Below are 17,214 nucleotides of genomic sequence, written 5' to 3' on the forward strand. Positions count from 1 at the left end.
TCCTCTAGAGTCATGTGACCAAGCTGAAGGAATTGAAGGGCCTGAGCTTCTCGAGTCGAGTGGCCGAGTCGAAGGAGGAGTCGAGTGGCCGAGCCAAAGAAGGAGTCGAAGGGGCCTGAGCCCTATGGAGTCGAGTGACCAAGCTAAAGGAGTCGAATGGCCTGAGCCCTTTAGAATCAGATGGTTGATCTAAAGGAGAAGTCGAAGGGGTCTGAGTCCTCTGAAATAGGGTGGCGGAGCTAAAGGAGGAATTAAAGGAGCCTGAGCCCTCTAGGTCGAGTGACTGAGCCAAATGAGGAGTCGGAGAGGCCTAAACCCTATAGAGTCGAATGACCGAGATGAAGGAGGAGTCAAGGGGCCTCTTTGATTTCCACTTATGCTTGACTTTGGCCTTCCATCTATGTTTGACTGTTGACTTGACTCTGCCACTTGTAGGTTCTCTTTTCCACCATATCAGGTGCTTCAACAACTATCGAGTTAAATCAGAGTTCCAATTTGGACGGACCAAACTTGAATGTGATTAAGATGAAATTGACTTGAGGTCTTCTATTAGGAGCCAACTTGATCTGAAGTCGGTTATCAAGGGCCGACTTGATCTGAAGTCGGTTTGATCGGACTCTGAGCTCGTCTTAATTTTAACTCCCATTATAGTTTGACTTTTGATTTGACTATATCACGTGTTGATTTTCCTCACCGTATCACCAATGTAAAATTTTTGTAATCGTAGTTGTTCATTAGTCGCTTAATCTTAGTGGTACGATATGTTTTATTCTAGCATTATCTATGTTGTTCTTCCTCTACCAAAACACAGGATGGCTAGAGATGAAGTACATAATTAATTCATAGGAAATCCAATTCCAAAAGGAACTAGCTAAGCCAAAAAATTTGTTTGCAAGCTCTTCTAACTATGAGATGGGCTACAATACACCTTATTTCATTGCAAGCTTCTGGTATATTGGCTTGAACATTAATTGCTTTCGGAATCGGTTTACAATAAACTGCCTTTTCTCTGCTAGAAGTCATTTCCGTTTCTAGTTCTTGTTCGCAACAAAACACGAGACCCATGCACGTATCTCCCTCCAGCACTCAACTATTAATAAAGGAACCAACCACGAGCTCCCACACACGCCATTTAATCATGAAGCCACCACCATCAGCAACCACAGCACAAGAGAGCACCACTTCGCCACCAATTCCTATTCGCCCGAGATGGAGCTTCGATGTTGCTAAAGCCGTCCTCGCCGAGCTCAAGTCACAGCGCGGCATCGCGCTTCCACTGGCTGGCATGAACCTGACGTGGTTCGCCAAGATAGCCGTCACCACCGCTTTCCTCGGCCGGCTTGGCGAGCTCGAGCTCGCCGCCGGCACTATTGGCTTCACCTTCGCCAACGTCACTGGCTTCTCCGTCCTCACGGGCCTCAGCGCCGCAATGGAGCCCCTGTGTGGACAGGCCCACGGGGCCCGCAACCGCGCCCTCCTCCGCAAGACCCTCCTCATGACCATCCTCCTCCTCCTCGCTGCCTCAATCCCAATCGCCCTACTTTGGCTCAACGTCGATCGCCTCCTCCTCCGTTTCGGCCAGCAGCGCGACATCGCGGGCCTCGCCAAGCGGTACGTCGAGCACCTCCTCCCCGACCTCGCTGTGACCTCCTTCCTCTGCCCCCTCAAGGCCTACCTCAGTTCGCAGGGCGTCACGCTTCCTACCCTCTTCACCTCGGCCGCCGCGCTCGCAGTCCACGTTCCCCTTAACCTGCAGTTCTCCCGGGCGAAGGGAATCGAGGGCGTGGCGATGGTCATCTGGCTCACCGACCTCGCGGTCGCGGTCATGCTGGCGTCATACGTGGGGATAACAGAATGGGGCAAGGGGGACGGCAGCGCAGAGGCCAAGGGGAGCGGCAGCGGAGAGGCCAAGCAGGGGCCGCGGTGGTGGGAACAGAGCGCGGCTGAGTGGGGAACGCTGCTTCGGATCGCAGTGCCCTGCTGCCTGACCACGTGCCTCGAGTGGTGGTGCTACGAGATCTTGGTCTTACTCACCGGCCGGCTCCCCGACCCGGGGAAGATGTTGTCGGTCATCGCCGTCGTGCTTAACTTCGACTACCTCCTCTACTCGGCGATGCTCTCGCTGGCGACGTGCGCGTCGACGCGGGTGTCCAACGAGCTCGGGGCGGGGAGGCCCAGCAACGCCCGGAGCGCGGCGTATGTATCCATCGGGGTAAGCGTCTTCGCCGGATTGTGCAGCGGGGCGGCGATGGCGGGCGCGAGGGGAGGATGGGGGAGGTTGTTCAGCCATGAGAAAGGGATCGTGGAGGGGGCGAAGAAAATGATGCTGGTAATGGCGGCGGTGGAAGTGATGAATTTCCCAGTGGCGACCTGCGGCGGGGTGGTGCGCGGCACCGCAAGGCCGTGCCTGGCGATGTACGCCAGCCTCGGAGGGTTTTACCTGGTGGCGCTGCCGTTGGCTGTGGCGATGGGCTTCACGATGCGGCTTGGCCTCTGCGGGCTGCTGCTTGGCTTTTTGGTAGGAGCCATGGTCACTGCCTGCTTGTTGGTGGTGTTCGTGTGCCGCATCGATTGGAACGAAGAGGCAAACAAAGCAGGGCATCTGACTAGAAAAACACCTGATGAAATGAATGAGAATATCAGCGTGTAGAGTAACCGACAGGCAGCAGGATCAAACAAGGAAGAAACTGAAAGTCTTAATAACTGTGACCATGCCAGGAGCTGGAACAAGGAAGAAACTGGAAGACTTATTGTAACCATGTCTGGAGCTTCCACCTCTGGCTGCTACCACGAATCAAGCAAGCGAAATCACTTTATTCTGCCGATGGATTTTTCAGATCGACTTTTCTACTGTTTATGATAAATAGTTCATATCCAGCAGAAAATCCAAACCCCAAACCGATGCCAGAAGAGAGGGAACAAAGCTAGAAAATTATTTTAACCAACAAAAATAAGTAAATTGGACGATTAAAGGAAACTAGATTACAACAAACCTTTTTACTCTTCCATGGAATGAATACGGACAGGTCAAAATAAAAGGATAGAAAAAACACATACCATGATAACATGTCCGAAGCAAGATTGGACCTACGGATGAAGTGAGCATATGACTCAATTCCAACTGCACTTCACTGGAACCATGCACACAGCTTATGAGGCCTGTGACAAGCAGGAAGAACAGAGCCAGTTTGCTCTAAACGAGGTATCTCCCAATCAAATGTAGCTCTCAGGGTGCTCGAGCTGCAAGTTCCCTTAGTTTTGCAGAGCCAATCGGAATGGCCCAGTGGATACCTTGTTGGGCTTCGCTAGTTGAAGCTTCACCAAGCTTTGTACTTGCTGTTGTAAGATACAGATCCAGAATCTCTCTGCAAAGCTCAAGAAGGTTTGGTTCGATTGCGAGGCATGACTGATACGATTCATTGTCAAGACGTAGCAACGGAGGATCCTGCATCTGAGTGGATCTAATATCACTATCACTGTTGACCTTGCGTGCATGAGATTCCACATCGTGCAAAGCTTAAAAATGTATCAGTGTATTCTTAATTTGCTGATATTTGAGCTCTGCACATATTATGTATCTCCAGCACGGCCAGCAATGCAAAGTGCCTTGTTAATTTTCTTCTCGATATGGATAATATACAATAACAATCAGCAGAAAACTCAATATAAACAATATCTATGATGATGCCAGCACTGAGTATAATCTGTTAGAAGTTGAAGAGTTAAACTTGAATATATGAAATTTTTTGATGATGCTTGATGTACAAGAATCATAAGATGCATCTAAAGATTTATATTGAGTACATGTATCTAGTTAATGAAATATGATCTAAAGATTTCTATTGAGTAGTATAAATAGTCTTGTAATGTTAAGTTGAAAATTAAATCATTTTGCAATACAACTCTTCTCTTCCTACAAAATTATTTGAGAGTCTACCGCTTTTCAATATAGTAGTATTAAAGCCAATGACATCAAAAATTCTTTCCTTTCAATACCCCAACTTATCAAACTCAATTAAAAAAATTGATCACTAAAAATGAAAGCTATATATTTTTTATATATATTTAGATCCCATGAAGTGTGGGATATTATTGAAATTGATTTTGAAAAGGCTCTGAATATGACAACTCTATCTCAAAATCAAAAGGAGCCTTTGGAGAGAGAAAGAAAGACAGAGAGATCAATATATTCTCACCATCATCCATTAAGATTTGGATGAAGACATGTTCAAGAAGATAGCCAATCAGACAACATCATAGAAAGCGTGGAAGACACTTTGTAACTCTATTATTAGAGTGGACCAAGTGAAAAATGTGTGACTTCAAATTCGAAGGGTTGAGTTTGAATCACTCTTTTATGGAGGAGATTGAATTTATCTCTGACTATTTTATAAAAATTTTCTATTGTCAATCAAATTAAGAGACTTAAAAAAATTATGTCAGATATTGGTGTAATTATTAATGTTAGGACATGTGCGAGCTAGATGAGGAGAGTGAATAACTCTGATTCGGATCGACTTAGATATTTACACAGTAGAAGACTTCGACATGCAGAAACGAGACAAACAATGCTACATAGTTGGTTTACTTGGTTCATAACCCCTAGGGCTACTACGTTCAAGGCAAAACCTAGCGTTCTACCACTACTAATAAACTTCCTTCTTGTCGGATCAAATCTAGAGGTGGAGAAACCTCTTACAACAGTATTACAATATTTTAATAAAACAATGAAAATGGAAGAGACACAAATGGAAAACCTTAAGCACAAAAGCTCTTCTTTTCACTTCAAGATTGTTGAGAGTTGAGGCTTGAACACTTGATATGACCAAGAGAAATGTAGTCAAGAGCGTTGCCCAAAAACCAACTGAAAACTCCCTTTTAAACAATTTTCAATTGGACTAGTTTCTGTACCTTTTTGTCACCATCAGGCGATTGCTATTAGCCAACAATCGATTGCTATAGAGGCTTGACCGTTGACTCTACCATTGTATAGTCATTGACTTCTGATCAATGGTTGATATCACCTATACTTTTGAATAGAAATCAGCTGTTAAAACTCCTCAATCAATTGCTAACCACTAGTCGAACTGACCAATTGTATTGGGAACATGCTGATAGCTCAAAATGAACTACCAGTCGATTTCTAGAACTTAGAAATCTACTAATGATATTCAGTCGAACTAATCGGTTGAATTGGAAGCATTCTGTTTGTCCGAAATGAACTATTAATCGATTGCTAGAACCTAGCAATCGACTGATACTATTTAGTTGAATTGATCAGTTGAATTGGGAGCATTTTGTTTGCTCGTAATGGTTTAGCAATCGATTGCTATCTCACAACAATTGATTGTTAGGATTATTGTGTAAACCCCTGGTTTTGGATTTAGCTTAGTAATCAATTGCTATTCCTTAACAATCAATTGCTATGCAAACCCTTTCCTCATTTAGGGTTTAACTCATCAATCGATTGCTGGGTTTCAACAATTGATTAATAAACCCTATTTTAGGATTTGACACTTCACAAATTCCTCTTCAAGTCGGTAATATATTAGATGATTGTTAGATGTTACCATATGACTGATACATTATTTTCAACCATTCTAATCGTCAAAACACACCTATCACTATCCTCGTCCCACGAGTACCTCATGCCAAATAAAGCTCCTGTTCCCATGGACTTTAGTGCTTGGAGTTTCTTTATCTTTGAGTATTCATTCACCCTTGCATCCAATCTCATGATCTGCTTTAGCCCAGAATTTAGCCCTCAACCTTCTTGGGGTTCCACGCCTTGCATCCGATCTTCCAACCTACAAGGACTTCTCCTTGCCAAGAATCCAACCTCCAGTCTTTTTGTACTTCTCATGCCTTACATCCGATCTCTAAACCTGCAAGGACTTTTCCTGCACATTTTTTACACAAGTGAGATCCACATTTTACCTAAACTTAAATACTTGTCAAACATCGAACTTCACATCCAAGGCATGATTGCACCAACAAATAAGGTACTGCACTCTCTTAGCATAAAGTTCAATAATGTGATTGTTGCAATTGAAGACTCCAAAGATTTAGACCATGAGATGAATTAAATGGATCATTACGGGCTCATGAAGAAAGGATGAGCCATGGAAAACAAGAGCAATCAAAATATATATTGCAAATAAAGATCAATTTGAAGACCAAAGGAGGTGTTTTTAGTAGAGGTCAAGAATGGGGTAGAGGCTGAGGTTCTAGACATGGTTGTGGTCAAGAGAGAGATGAACAACCTTCTCAGTTTAAAAAAAAAAAAACATTTGCAAGAGGTTGTGGAAGAGTAAGAGGAAGAGGTAATTATGTGAGGTATGTTGATAGAGGAAACAAATCTCAAATTGAATGTTATTCTTATCATAAACTCGGACATTAGGCTTGGCAATCAAATATAGAATATGATGAGGAACAATCCTTATTTCTTGCACTAAATGAGATGCTATTGGAAAAGCAAATATATGGAATCTTGATAATGGATCTGGCAACTATATGACAAGTTATAAAAGAAAATTTATGAAGCTTGATACAAGCATGAAAGGCTTTGTAAGCTTTGGATACAATACAAAAGGTGAAAATTGAAAGCAAAAGTATGAATCTTCTTGAAACAAAGAATAGAAGTCATAAAGTCTTTGTGATGTTTATTATGTTCCAAAATTGACTAGCAATATCTTGAGTATTGGTCAACTTTTAAAAAGAAATTGCAAGATTTATATGAAAGATTGTATGCTTAGATTGTGAAATCAAGATTCTAACCTTGTTGCTAAGGTGTTTATGACTAAGAACAGAATGTTCTTATTGGACTTGACTATGTTCTTGAAGATATCCAAAATCCATCAAGAATTTGGTATATAAGGTTTGACCATTTGAATTTTAGAGAACTCAAAGCTTTGGGAGACCATAAGATGGTGAAAGGGATTCAAAGATTGATCATCCTAATCAATTATGTGAAACATGCTTACTTGGCAAGTAGCAAAAAAAGGGCTTTCCAAAACAATCCATTTCGAGAACAACCAAGCCACTCCAACTCATCCATGCTAATGTTTGTGGTCTTATCAAACTTGAATCTCTTGGTAAAAGCTATTAATTTGTGCTCTCTTTTTTTATGATTTCAATAGAAAGACATGAGTTTTTTTTTAAAGAAACAAGCTAAGGTATTTGATCCATTTAGAAAGTTTAAAGCTCTTATTGAAAAAGAAAATAAATATAAAATTCAAGCATTAAGAACTAATAGAGATGGTGAATTTACATCTAATGAATTTGACAATTTTTGTGAGTTACATAGGATATGTCAGTCTTTGATAGTTCCTAGATCACCCTAGTAACATGGGATTTTCAAAAGAAAGAATAGGACAATACTTAATATAGCGATGATCATGTTAAAATTTAAAGACATGCCTAAGGAATTTTGAGTCGAAGCTGTGGCATGTGTTGTGTATCTTTCAAATCAAACTCTACCAAAGAGCTTGAAGAATATAGCACCTCAAGAAGCATAGAATGTATGGAAGCCAACTATGTCATGTCTATTAGTATTTGGATCCATTACATTTGTGCATGTCCCTGAACAAAGATCCAAGTTAGATGATCAGAGTCAAAAGCTTATTTTTATTAGATATAATGAGAATTCCAATGGTACAAATTCTACAATCCACAAAAAGAAAGAGTTGTGATTAGTAGAGATGTATAATTTGATGAAGAATGCATAATGAGATTGGAGTTCTAAGGAAGAAGAAGGGGTCTTATGATCTCTTTCCTTTGATCAAGAACAAGAAGCTCAAGAGGGATTATCTTTGGTTATTAGTTACACTAGGAGAAAAGACTCCAAAATATTAAAGTTTTAATGATATTTATAATGAAACTCATGTTATTGATGAAATAAGTTTGTTTTATATCATGACCTGGAGACCTCCATCCCTATATGGAAGTTAGCCTCCTTGCTCAGACAATATTCATTCTTGTATCAAAATCTATAAATAATACCCAACAAAGGTATACATGTTGTACAAACATAAATATGCAATACTTTATTTAATGATATAGACAATGTTCGACCCCAAAACCTGACTCAACCATACCATGACATGACTGACAACTGACCTCATGTAGATAATGAAATGAATAATGCTGAAATAACAAAATGTATAAGTAGCCACTATGCAAATAAAACAAACTTAATGAACTTTATAGAAACCATCTCCATAACCATCGTTGAGTATCTCTAAACAATCATCTAACTTTATTGATCTAACCTTGAAAAATCACCTCAAGTCTATAAATCTGGAGGTCAAAGGGAAAAAGGAAGTGAGCATAAAGTGCAAAGTAGAGATACGATAGACGTGTATGAAAAATAGTATTAAAGAGACAATACATCATTTATCCTTTATCTTTTTATTCATGTCATTCGTCTTTTATTTCCTTCTTAATTAATATCATAAATTTCTATTATTTTCTTATGTTATTCAACAACTCAATATGATTTATTGAGTGAGTGAATAATATACAATATACTCGTCCAGAAGGTGTTATTTAAGTAAAGGTGAACCCTAAAACAAACATCTCACGTATAAATGAAAAATATCAAAGTGAGCAACCTGTAACCCACTTGAAAGAGATGAATCATATAACAGAGTGAACGACCTATAATCCATCCGTAACGAAACTGCATCATATGTATGCATCTATATATATATAGATCATGTAAATGACCTGCAATCCACCTGAAAAATATCTCACATGAAAATAGGATGGATGACCTGCAATCCATCCTGTGAGATGCCTCACATAAGAATAGGTTGAACGACCTGCAATCCACCCTGTGAGAAAAATTTTATCTCAATTTGTTCAAAGTTAGGCATGTGCCGAAAGATTCGAAAGCTCTATGTATATGAATTTCACTAATATGAAAATTTTGAATTTCAGTTAACAAGAAAATTAGATCAAGGAAGAGATGGTAGAACATATCCTATTATTTTCCATTATTTTACATATGTATATTATTGGATAACAAAGATTTAACGGTAATTTGTGAGCAATTTTTATCATTTGAAATCATATTAAAATTCAAAATCAAAATCAAATAATAAGTAAAGCATGAACCATTTGTCTTGTTTTGGCATGTTAAAGATTCAATTTACCACACTAGAAGAACATCAGAAACATGATATCAAACAACAATTGTTCAGAAAAAAACTGTTAGATCAATGCTTCCGCTCTTTTAGTCGTACTCACAATTTCACCATAAATACCAGTTTCACAAATTGTTGTTGCCAATAAAATCTTAGCTACTGGTCAATTTCTTCTTTGAAAAAAAAACAACCATAGATACCATAAGAAAGGCAAGTCACATACATGATAAAAATCAATCATACAGATAACAAAAGAAACATGCCATCTGTCAATATTTGCTAATAGAATAAATTTTTTTTGTTTATTTATTATCATAAGGAAGTATCCTTATGGTGACTTATACAATAAGAGTTATTCTATGAAATAACCTTTTAATAAGAACAAACAAAAATAAATAAAATTTACTTCCAGTATATGGAAATCCAATAAAATTGATAGAATTTTATACACTACATATACTTGATTTATATCATATAAGTTGAGCGAAACTAGTAATCGAATAGAGCTAAGAAATTCTTGAATGTGGTTGAGTTTTGAATCAACAAAAGATCAAGCAAAAAGGGATCCAATGGTTTAATCATGCACGAAAGGAAATCAAAAGAGATCAAGTAAGAACCTCCACCTCAATTAAATATTCACTTGCGCTTAATGCTGTGAAATGTTGGCATTGTTGCGACGACGTGTGATAGCTGCGACGACGTGCGACGGCGACGACAACGACAAGGAGCAAGGATGGCGATGGTGGCGGCATCAGGAATTTGAGGGTGAGATCATTTTTGGGGAGATTAGGATTTAGGGTTAGAGAGGTTTTAAAGGAAAAAAATAAGGGAGAAAAAGTCACGAGAAAGAAATGTTCACCCTTTATTTGCATTTTTTGCATAAAGGTCCAACAAGTTTTAAGCCCTTTTTAATTATTTCAAGATATAACATCCTACCCCTTTAAAATAAATTTGGTCCTCCAAATTTGTAGTTTAGTTTAGTAGTATACCTAAAAGAAAAAGATGAGAAAATTATTCTCACATGTCTTCCTCATGCTTCCATGTAGCCTCTTTATCAAAGTGATGTTGCCACGCTACTCTCACTAGAGACGCGCCCTCTTCTTTTGAAGTTGGTGCTCTGTGCTCTAAGATATGGACTGGATACTCCTCTTAAGTAGCATATGGATAAAGAGGTGCCGTCAAACTCTCTAACACATGAGACAGATCGAAAATATATTTTCGCAACATTAAAACATGAAACATTTTATGAACTCCTACTAGTGAAGGTGGTAGAGCAAGCATATAAGCCACTGGGCCCATCTGTTCAAGAATCTGATTGGGCCCAATAAATCTAGGTGCTAACTTACCCTTAACACCAAATCTCTTTACTCCTTTAATAGGAGATATACGAAGGAATACGTGATCTCCCTCCGAGAACTCTAGCTCTCTATGTCTCTTATCTGCATAACTTTTTTGATGACTTTGAGCAGTCAATAACCTTTATCTAATCATTTTCACCATCTATGCATCCCTTTGAATGCTCTGTGGACCAAGTAATTGGTGTTTACCTACTTCATCCCACAACACAGGTGATTTACATGCTCGACCGTATAGTGCCTTAAAGGAGCCATCTGGATGACTGAATGAAAACTATTATTGTAGGCAAATTCTACCAAATGCAAGTGGTCCTCCCAACTACCTCCAAAATCAAGCATGCAAGCTCGCAAAAGATCCTCTAGAGTTTGAATAGTGCGCTCTGATTGACCATCCATCTGGGATGGAAAGCAGAACTAAAATGTAACTCAGTACCCAAAGCCTTTTGTAAGCTTTGCCAAAATTTAGACGTGAAGTGAGGATCTCGATTGGATATGATGCTCAAAGGAATTCCATTTAATCTCATAATCTCTCGGCAATAAAGCTCAGCTAAGCGACTTAATGCATCGGTGTGATGAATGAGTAAAAATTATGTTAATTTAGACAATCGATCCACCACTACCCAAATTGCATCATAACCCTTCTTGGATCTCGGTAGTCCAACAACAAAATCTATGGTGATATGTTCCCATTTCCATTTGGGGAAAAAATCTTTAATTTATTGACAGACTAAACAACGCACCATGATGCATGTTCTGCAAGTATACGGAATGTCGCCAAGTAATAAAAAGATCGAATCCACAGGGACCATGGAATTAGTTACTAACATAGCACAATAAGAGTGGAGAGTTCATTAATTATCTTCGCCATCAGTCGATTGCATCAGTAGAATGTTCATGGACAGTCGGGCATTTGATCTGGTTTTGTGCCCAATCCCAATCTCATCAGTCTATTGTTATGCCTATTGTATTGTGTTTTCGACATATCAATCCACTGAGTTTCTGACACAGTCGATGGATAGGTCTGATAATTATTTTTCAACTTGATTTCAGAGGATTTGAGGTGATTTTGTCGTGCAAATGAACATGTAAAGTTTTGAATCATGTTTGGATAAGTCGTATGTCATAAGAGAATGAATTATGTTGGGTTGATTTGTATTCGAATGTCTAATCATGATCTTTGAACCAAATATACATAAATTATGTATTGATCTTTCTTATGATTGGTCAAAGTAACGATTCATGAAGAATTTTTAACTTTTAACTCAAAGTAATGCATCATAACAAGCATTATGAATCAAATAAGTTATTCCCTAAGTTCTTGGAAGATGCATTTCAGTTCATGTTTCTTTTTTACTATTTTTATTTTACTTTGAGTGATCATGGAGGATTGTTTGTTCATTCCACAAAGCATATTCCTAATTTCCTTTATAAATAACTAAATTCAACTTTAGAGAGTGATTTAGTAAAAATATTAGGTAGATTTGATTTTGACTCAACATAGTTAAGTACAATATCATTTCTAATTACATGATCTCGTATAAAATGATGCTTACTTTAATGTATTTTATGCTAGAATGGTGATTGAGTTTTTTGTCAAGTTTATGATGCTCATATGATCACAAAGAACTTGTATATTTTTATAAATAAGTCCATAGTCCTCTAGAGTTTGAGTCATCTATAACAATTGTGATATACACTCTTCCATGATAATATATTTAACTTTGGTTGTGGAGAGTGCTACACAATATTATTTTTGACTTGACTAATTGGCTAAAGATGACCTGAGAAATTGATATCCTCAATTAGTACTCTTTTGATCCAATTTGCACCTACCAACAAGGTCAAAAATTTCAATCCTAAAGTACCATAATCCTACATTTTGAGTTCTTTTCAAATATCATATTATTCGCTTGACTATATATAAGTGTGATTCCTTAGCGCAAGATTAATATCGTACGCACATACCTACAGCAAATAAGATATTTGATTTACTATTTGTAAGATATAAGAGACTACCTATAATACTATGATATAGTTTTGGATAACTTCCTTACTTTCAAAATCATTATCTAACTTAATGTTAGTGGCCATGGGTAGTCATTTCCTTTGTAATTTTCATTTTAAATTTCTTTAGGATTTCTTTTGTATATTTCAATTGTTAAATGCATTTTCTTTCTTTAGTTTGTTTAATTTATATCCCTAAGAAAAATATCTCACCAATTAAATTCATTTCAAATTTATTTTTCATATGCTTTATGAACTTATTTAAATAATCTTTATTTGTTAACCTACAAATAATGTCATCTACATGGATCATAAAAATATTTTCTCCATGATTTTTAAAAAATAATGTAGGATGAATTGTTCATCTATGAAATCCTTTAAAATTAAGAATATTGACAATCGTTCCTACCAAACACGAGAAGTTTATTTTAGCCCATACAAGGTCTCTCTTGTGATGGCCTCTCTTTGCTTCAGTGATGACCAACGCTGAGATGAATGACAACACCTGCTCTTGTGCACATGCCGGAAGAAAATAGAAAAGAGGGAGAAGGGAAATTAGGAGGGGAAGAAGGAGGGTTGTTGACAGATAGTGCCAATGTGTGTGGGTGGAAGAGAAGCGGTGGCAGCGACAAGTGATAGCGGTGGCGGCATTTGAGAAAAATTAGAGAGGAAGAAAAGAGAGACGACAAGAGGGACAGAGGGAGAGAGAAGCTGATGGAAGAGAAAAACAACTGATGGAGAATGACAGCTGGTTGGTGTGATGGCTAGCATCACACAAGGAAGAAGAAGAGGAAAGGGGCATGTGGTGTTGGGTGAGTATAGGGGCGCGTGGAAGAGAAGAGAGGAGGTGGCTTTTTGCTCAGGACACACGGGGAGAAACGCATGAGTGGGAGAGAGAATTCATCCTCCAACAAAGAGGAGAGGAGAGGAGAGGAGATGGATTTCTAATCTTCAACTCAAAAAATTCTCTAACTCATCCCTAAGTTGAATCCACATGACCCTAATCATCATGCCTATCTGATGGGTTCCATCCAAACCCAATTGGATTTCAACTCGCCACCCCAATTTATTTAACTGTTTGATTTGACTTAATTTGTCTTCTAAAAATTTTAGAAAAAAATTAATTTTAGGATGTGGAGAAATTAGATGAAAGTTCAATATTTAACAATATTAATGTACTAATTTTGAAATCTTACCTGTCATGGAGATTGCCAAATTCTCATGTCTGATTGTGTACAGCAAATGTTCAGTATATCAATGTCTCATGTCGGTTAAATATGTTTCGTGGCTATCAATTTAGTATCATATTTTTGAAATAACATTTGGTGGCAGCTAGGAAACAGCAAATGCTCATTATGACATGGTTATATAACTATTATTTAGTTTTAAAGTTATAATCTAACACTACAAAAAAACCAGGGTTTTGCAACGAATTTTGCAACGAATTTCTCAAAAAAATTCGTTGCAAAATTTTTTTGCAACGAATTTGGCAACGAATTCAAATTCGTTGCCAAATACTCATCGCAGAATTCTGCAACGAATTTCCAAGATTCGTTGCTAAAAATAGCGACGAAAAAATTAATTCGTCGCCGAATTCGTTGCCAATCGGCAACGAAAATTTATTCATCGCCGATTGGCGACGAAATAATTCGTTGCCAATCGGCAACGAAAACTTATTCGTCGCCGATTGGCAACGAAAATTTATTCGTTGCCGATTGGCAACGAATTATTTCGTCGCCAATCGGCAACGAATAAATTTTCGTTGCCGATTGGCAACGAATTTTTCGTTGCCAATCAGCGACGATAACTTATTCGTTGCCAATCGGCGACGAAAATTTATTCGTGCCGCCGATCGCCAATCGGCAACGAATAAGTTATCGTCGCTGATTGGCAACGAAATAATTCGTTGCCAATCGGCAACGAAAACTTATTCGTTGCCGATTGGCGACGAAATTTGCAACGAAAAATATTTTCGTCGCAATATATCGATACACAGTAACTTACGATACTATTGCGACAACTACGTTTTCGTTGCAAAATTCGTCGCAGATTTGCAACGAATTTGATTTTCATTGCAAATTTCGTCGCAAATTAAAAAAAAAATCCATGCCATATTCATTTGTTGTTCATCCCGAAGGATACATACATTATAATTAATATACCTGCACACACAATCAACAATATATATAGAATCTACAAATCAATCCAAATCATGTAAAACCATGTAAATCATATCAACATCGATACTCCATATACAATCATCAATCTCAAATATCAACATCATACAAACAAGTAATAAATCCAAATAAAAACCTAAAGTCTAAACAGCTACATCAGTCATATAAATCCTAATACATCATCAGATAATAAAAGGATGAAGAGAGGTAACAACAAATAGAAGAAAATCCATCATCGTGCTCCAGAGACTCTACTTCCTTCTCCGTCACTATCTGTTGTTCTCCTGTATACGAAAAATAAAAAAGAGAAAGTATCATTTTTAAAACAGGAATTGATCCAAACAAGCAAGAAAGGAATTCTTTCCAAACAGGAATTGATCCAAACAAGCAAGAAAGGATGAGCAAACATGATTTCAGTTTTAGCTTGCCTTGTTCATAAATCTTCCCAAACTGTGAATGTCCAGAGATCCTGCTATGCTCCTCTCCGTAGTCCACCTGCCCTCCCTTCAAGTAATAGAACAGTTCCCTTGCCCTGTGTCCAAAGGTATATCGAGTTTTAAAAATCCAAAGAGGGGGAAATCAAATTTTTTTCTTCAGATTTTCCGAAAAGAAGGGAAGCAACGGAACCAATGATTTTGAGAAGAAGCACCTGTCATGGATGCTGGTTAGGGATCCCAGATCCGGGACCAGAACACGCTCATCCTTCTTCTCCGCCCCGGCGAAGTAGGACAAACCGCCAAGTCGCTGCAACCCAAACAAAAGCCAGAGTTAATGCGATATCGATGAAAGAAAAGGTAAAATCACAGTACCGATCAAGACATTTACCCCCTTTCCGAATCCGAAGATACCGTGCACCAACACGATAGGCGGCGGCGAGCCCTCGAGCACCACCGGCGGCTGGCCCCTTCCCTCCGCCTCCCTCTGCCCGGCGCCGAGGTTGAAGACATTAGGCCGCAGGCAGTCGGCGACAGCCTGCGACAGGTCGGACGCTAGCGCGGCGCTGAAGATGTAGAGGCCGAAGAGTAGGTGCACCGTCGCGCTGACGAAGAGCTCCGTCAGCCCGAGGATTCCGATCGATAGCCTCGCCATTTCCCCTCCGGAAGAGAACCAAAAATAGCTCCCTTTTTCGGCGTCTATCCCCTCCTGCTCTTCGATCGAAAGCGATGGAACAAGAAGAGGAAGAGAGGAGGAATGGAAGAAGGCTCGAGCGACGACCTTCTTCTCTCTCCACCAGCGTTTCGGCGAGAAGGACGGGCGGCGGCAGCTATGGCATCGACGAGGACAGATCGGAGAGGAGAAGGGGGCAAATCGCGGCGGGCAAGGCAGAAGGGAAATCGCGAAGGAAGAAAAGGGGATTGGGGCAAATGGTTAAGTTAGGGTATTTGGCGACGAAATCTAGTTCGTCGCCAAATTCGTTGCCAAATTGGCAACGAATTAGACGTTTCGTCGCCAAATTGGCAACGAATTAAAGCTTTCGTCGCCAAATTGGCAACGAAGTAATCTATTCGTCGCAAATTGAAAAATTTTGGGGGAAAATTTATCCCGGGCAAAAATTTGGGGGAATTTTTGCAACGAAATTTTTTCGTCGCAGAATGTTTAATCGATCGGATGATCGATTAAGCCTCAATGTAATCGATCGGTTGATCGATTTAAACAATGATAAGATTTGCAACGAAAATGGTTTTCGTAATCGATCAAACCTGATCGATTACGAAAATCATTTTCGTTGCCCGTAATCGATCATATCGAGCTAATCGATTCGGTTTCTGTATGATTTCCCGATTCGGGGATGATTAAAGATTTGCAACGAAAATGGTTTTCGTCGCAGATTTGCAACAAACCAGTTCGTCGCAGAACTGCAACGAAAATCATTTTCGTTGCTATTTGGCAACGAAACATAGGTTTTCGTTGCCAATTGGCGATGAATTTTGCAACGAATTTATTTTCGTCGCCAACTTTGCAAATCATATCGATTTTTACAGAACGTCTGGTAATCGATTCGGGGATCGATTAAAGATTTGCAACGAAAATGGTTTTCGTCGCAGATTTGCAACAAACCAGTTCGTCGCAGAACTGCAACGAAAATCATTTTCGTTGCTATTTGGCAACGAAAAAGGTTTTCGTTGCTAATTGGCGATGAATTTTGCAACGAATTTATTTTCGTCGCCAACTTTGCAAATCATATCGATTTTTACAGAACGTCTGGTAATCGATTCGGGGATCGATTAAAGATTTGCAACGAAAATGGTTTTCGTCGCAGATTTGCAACAAACCAGTTCGTCGCAGATCTGCAACGAAAATCATTTTCGTTGCTATTTGGCAACGAAAAAGGTTTTCGTTGCTAATTGGCGACGAATTTTGCAACGAATTTATTTTCGTCGCCAACTTTGCAAAACATATCCATTTTCACAAAATGGTTGGTAATCGATTCGGGGATCGATTAAAGATTTGCAACGAAAATGGTTTTCGTCGCAGATTTGCAACAAACCAGTTCGTCGCAGATCTGCGACGAAAATCATTTTCGTTGCTATT

The 17,214-nt window shown here is 39.1% G+C and overlaps 1 protein-coding gene and 1 long non-coding RNA gene across 2 annotated transcripts; one reads left to right on the top strand and one right to left on the bottom strand.

The window, feature by feature from the left end:
- The first annotated feature begins 1,063 nt into the window (after window positions 1-1,063).
- On the top strand, window positions 1,064-2,815 carry LOC141834171 (protein DETOXIFICATION 56). Its single transcript, XM_074721620.1, has one exon. The coding sequence runs from the start codon at window positions 1,064-1,066 to the stop codon at window positions 2,648-2,650; it is 1,587 nt and encodes a 528-aa protein (XP_074577721.1). The 3' UTR covers window positions 2,651-2,815.
- An 11,860-nt stretch (window positions 2,816-14,675) lies between these two features.
- Window positions 14,676-16,286, bottom strand: LOC141832780 (uncharacterized). The gene is made up of 3 exons (XR_012602139.1): window positions 15,332-16,286; window positions 15,111-15,214; window positions 14,676-14,966 (listed from the first exon to the last, which is right to left on the bottom strand). It is a non-coding gene; the product is annotated as an uncharacterized LOC141832780 (long non-coding RNA).
- Between the last annotated feature and the right edge of the window lie 928 nt (window positions 16,287-17,214).

This window comes from Curcuma longa, chromosome 8, assembly GCF_044706935.1.
Source record: "Curcuma longa cultivar G26 ecotype Majalengka, Jawa Barat chromosome 8, ITB_CL_G26_1.1, whole genome shotgun sequence".
Classification (NCBI taxonomy): domain Eukaryota; kingdom Viridiplantae; phylum Streptophyta; class Magnoliopsida; order Zingiberales; family Zingiberaceae; genus Curcuma; species Curcuma longa.

Excerpts from the sequence above, each read along its gene's own strand:
- LOC141834171 (XM_074721620.1), top strand. The coding sequence starts at position 1,064 with ATGCACGTATCTCCCTCCAGCACTCAACTATTAATAAAGGAACCAACC.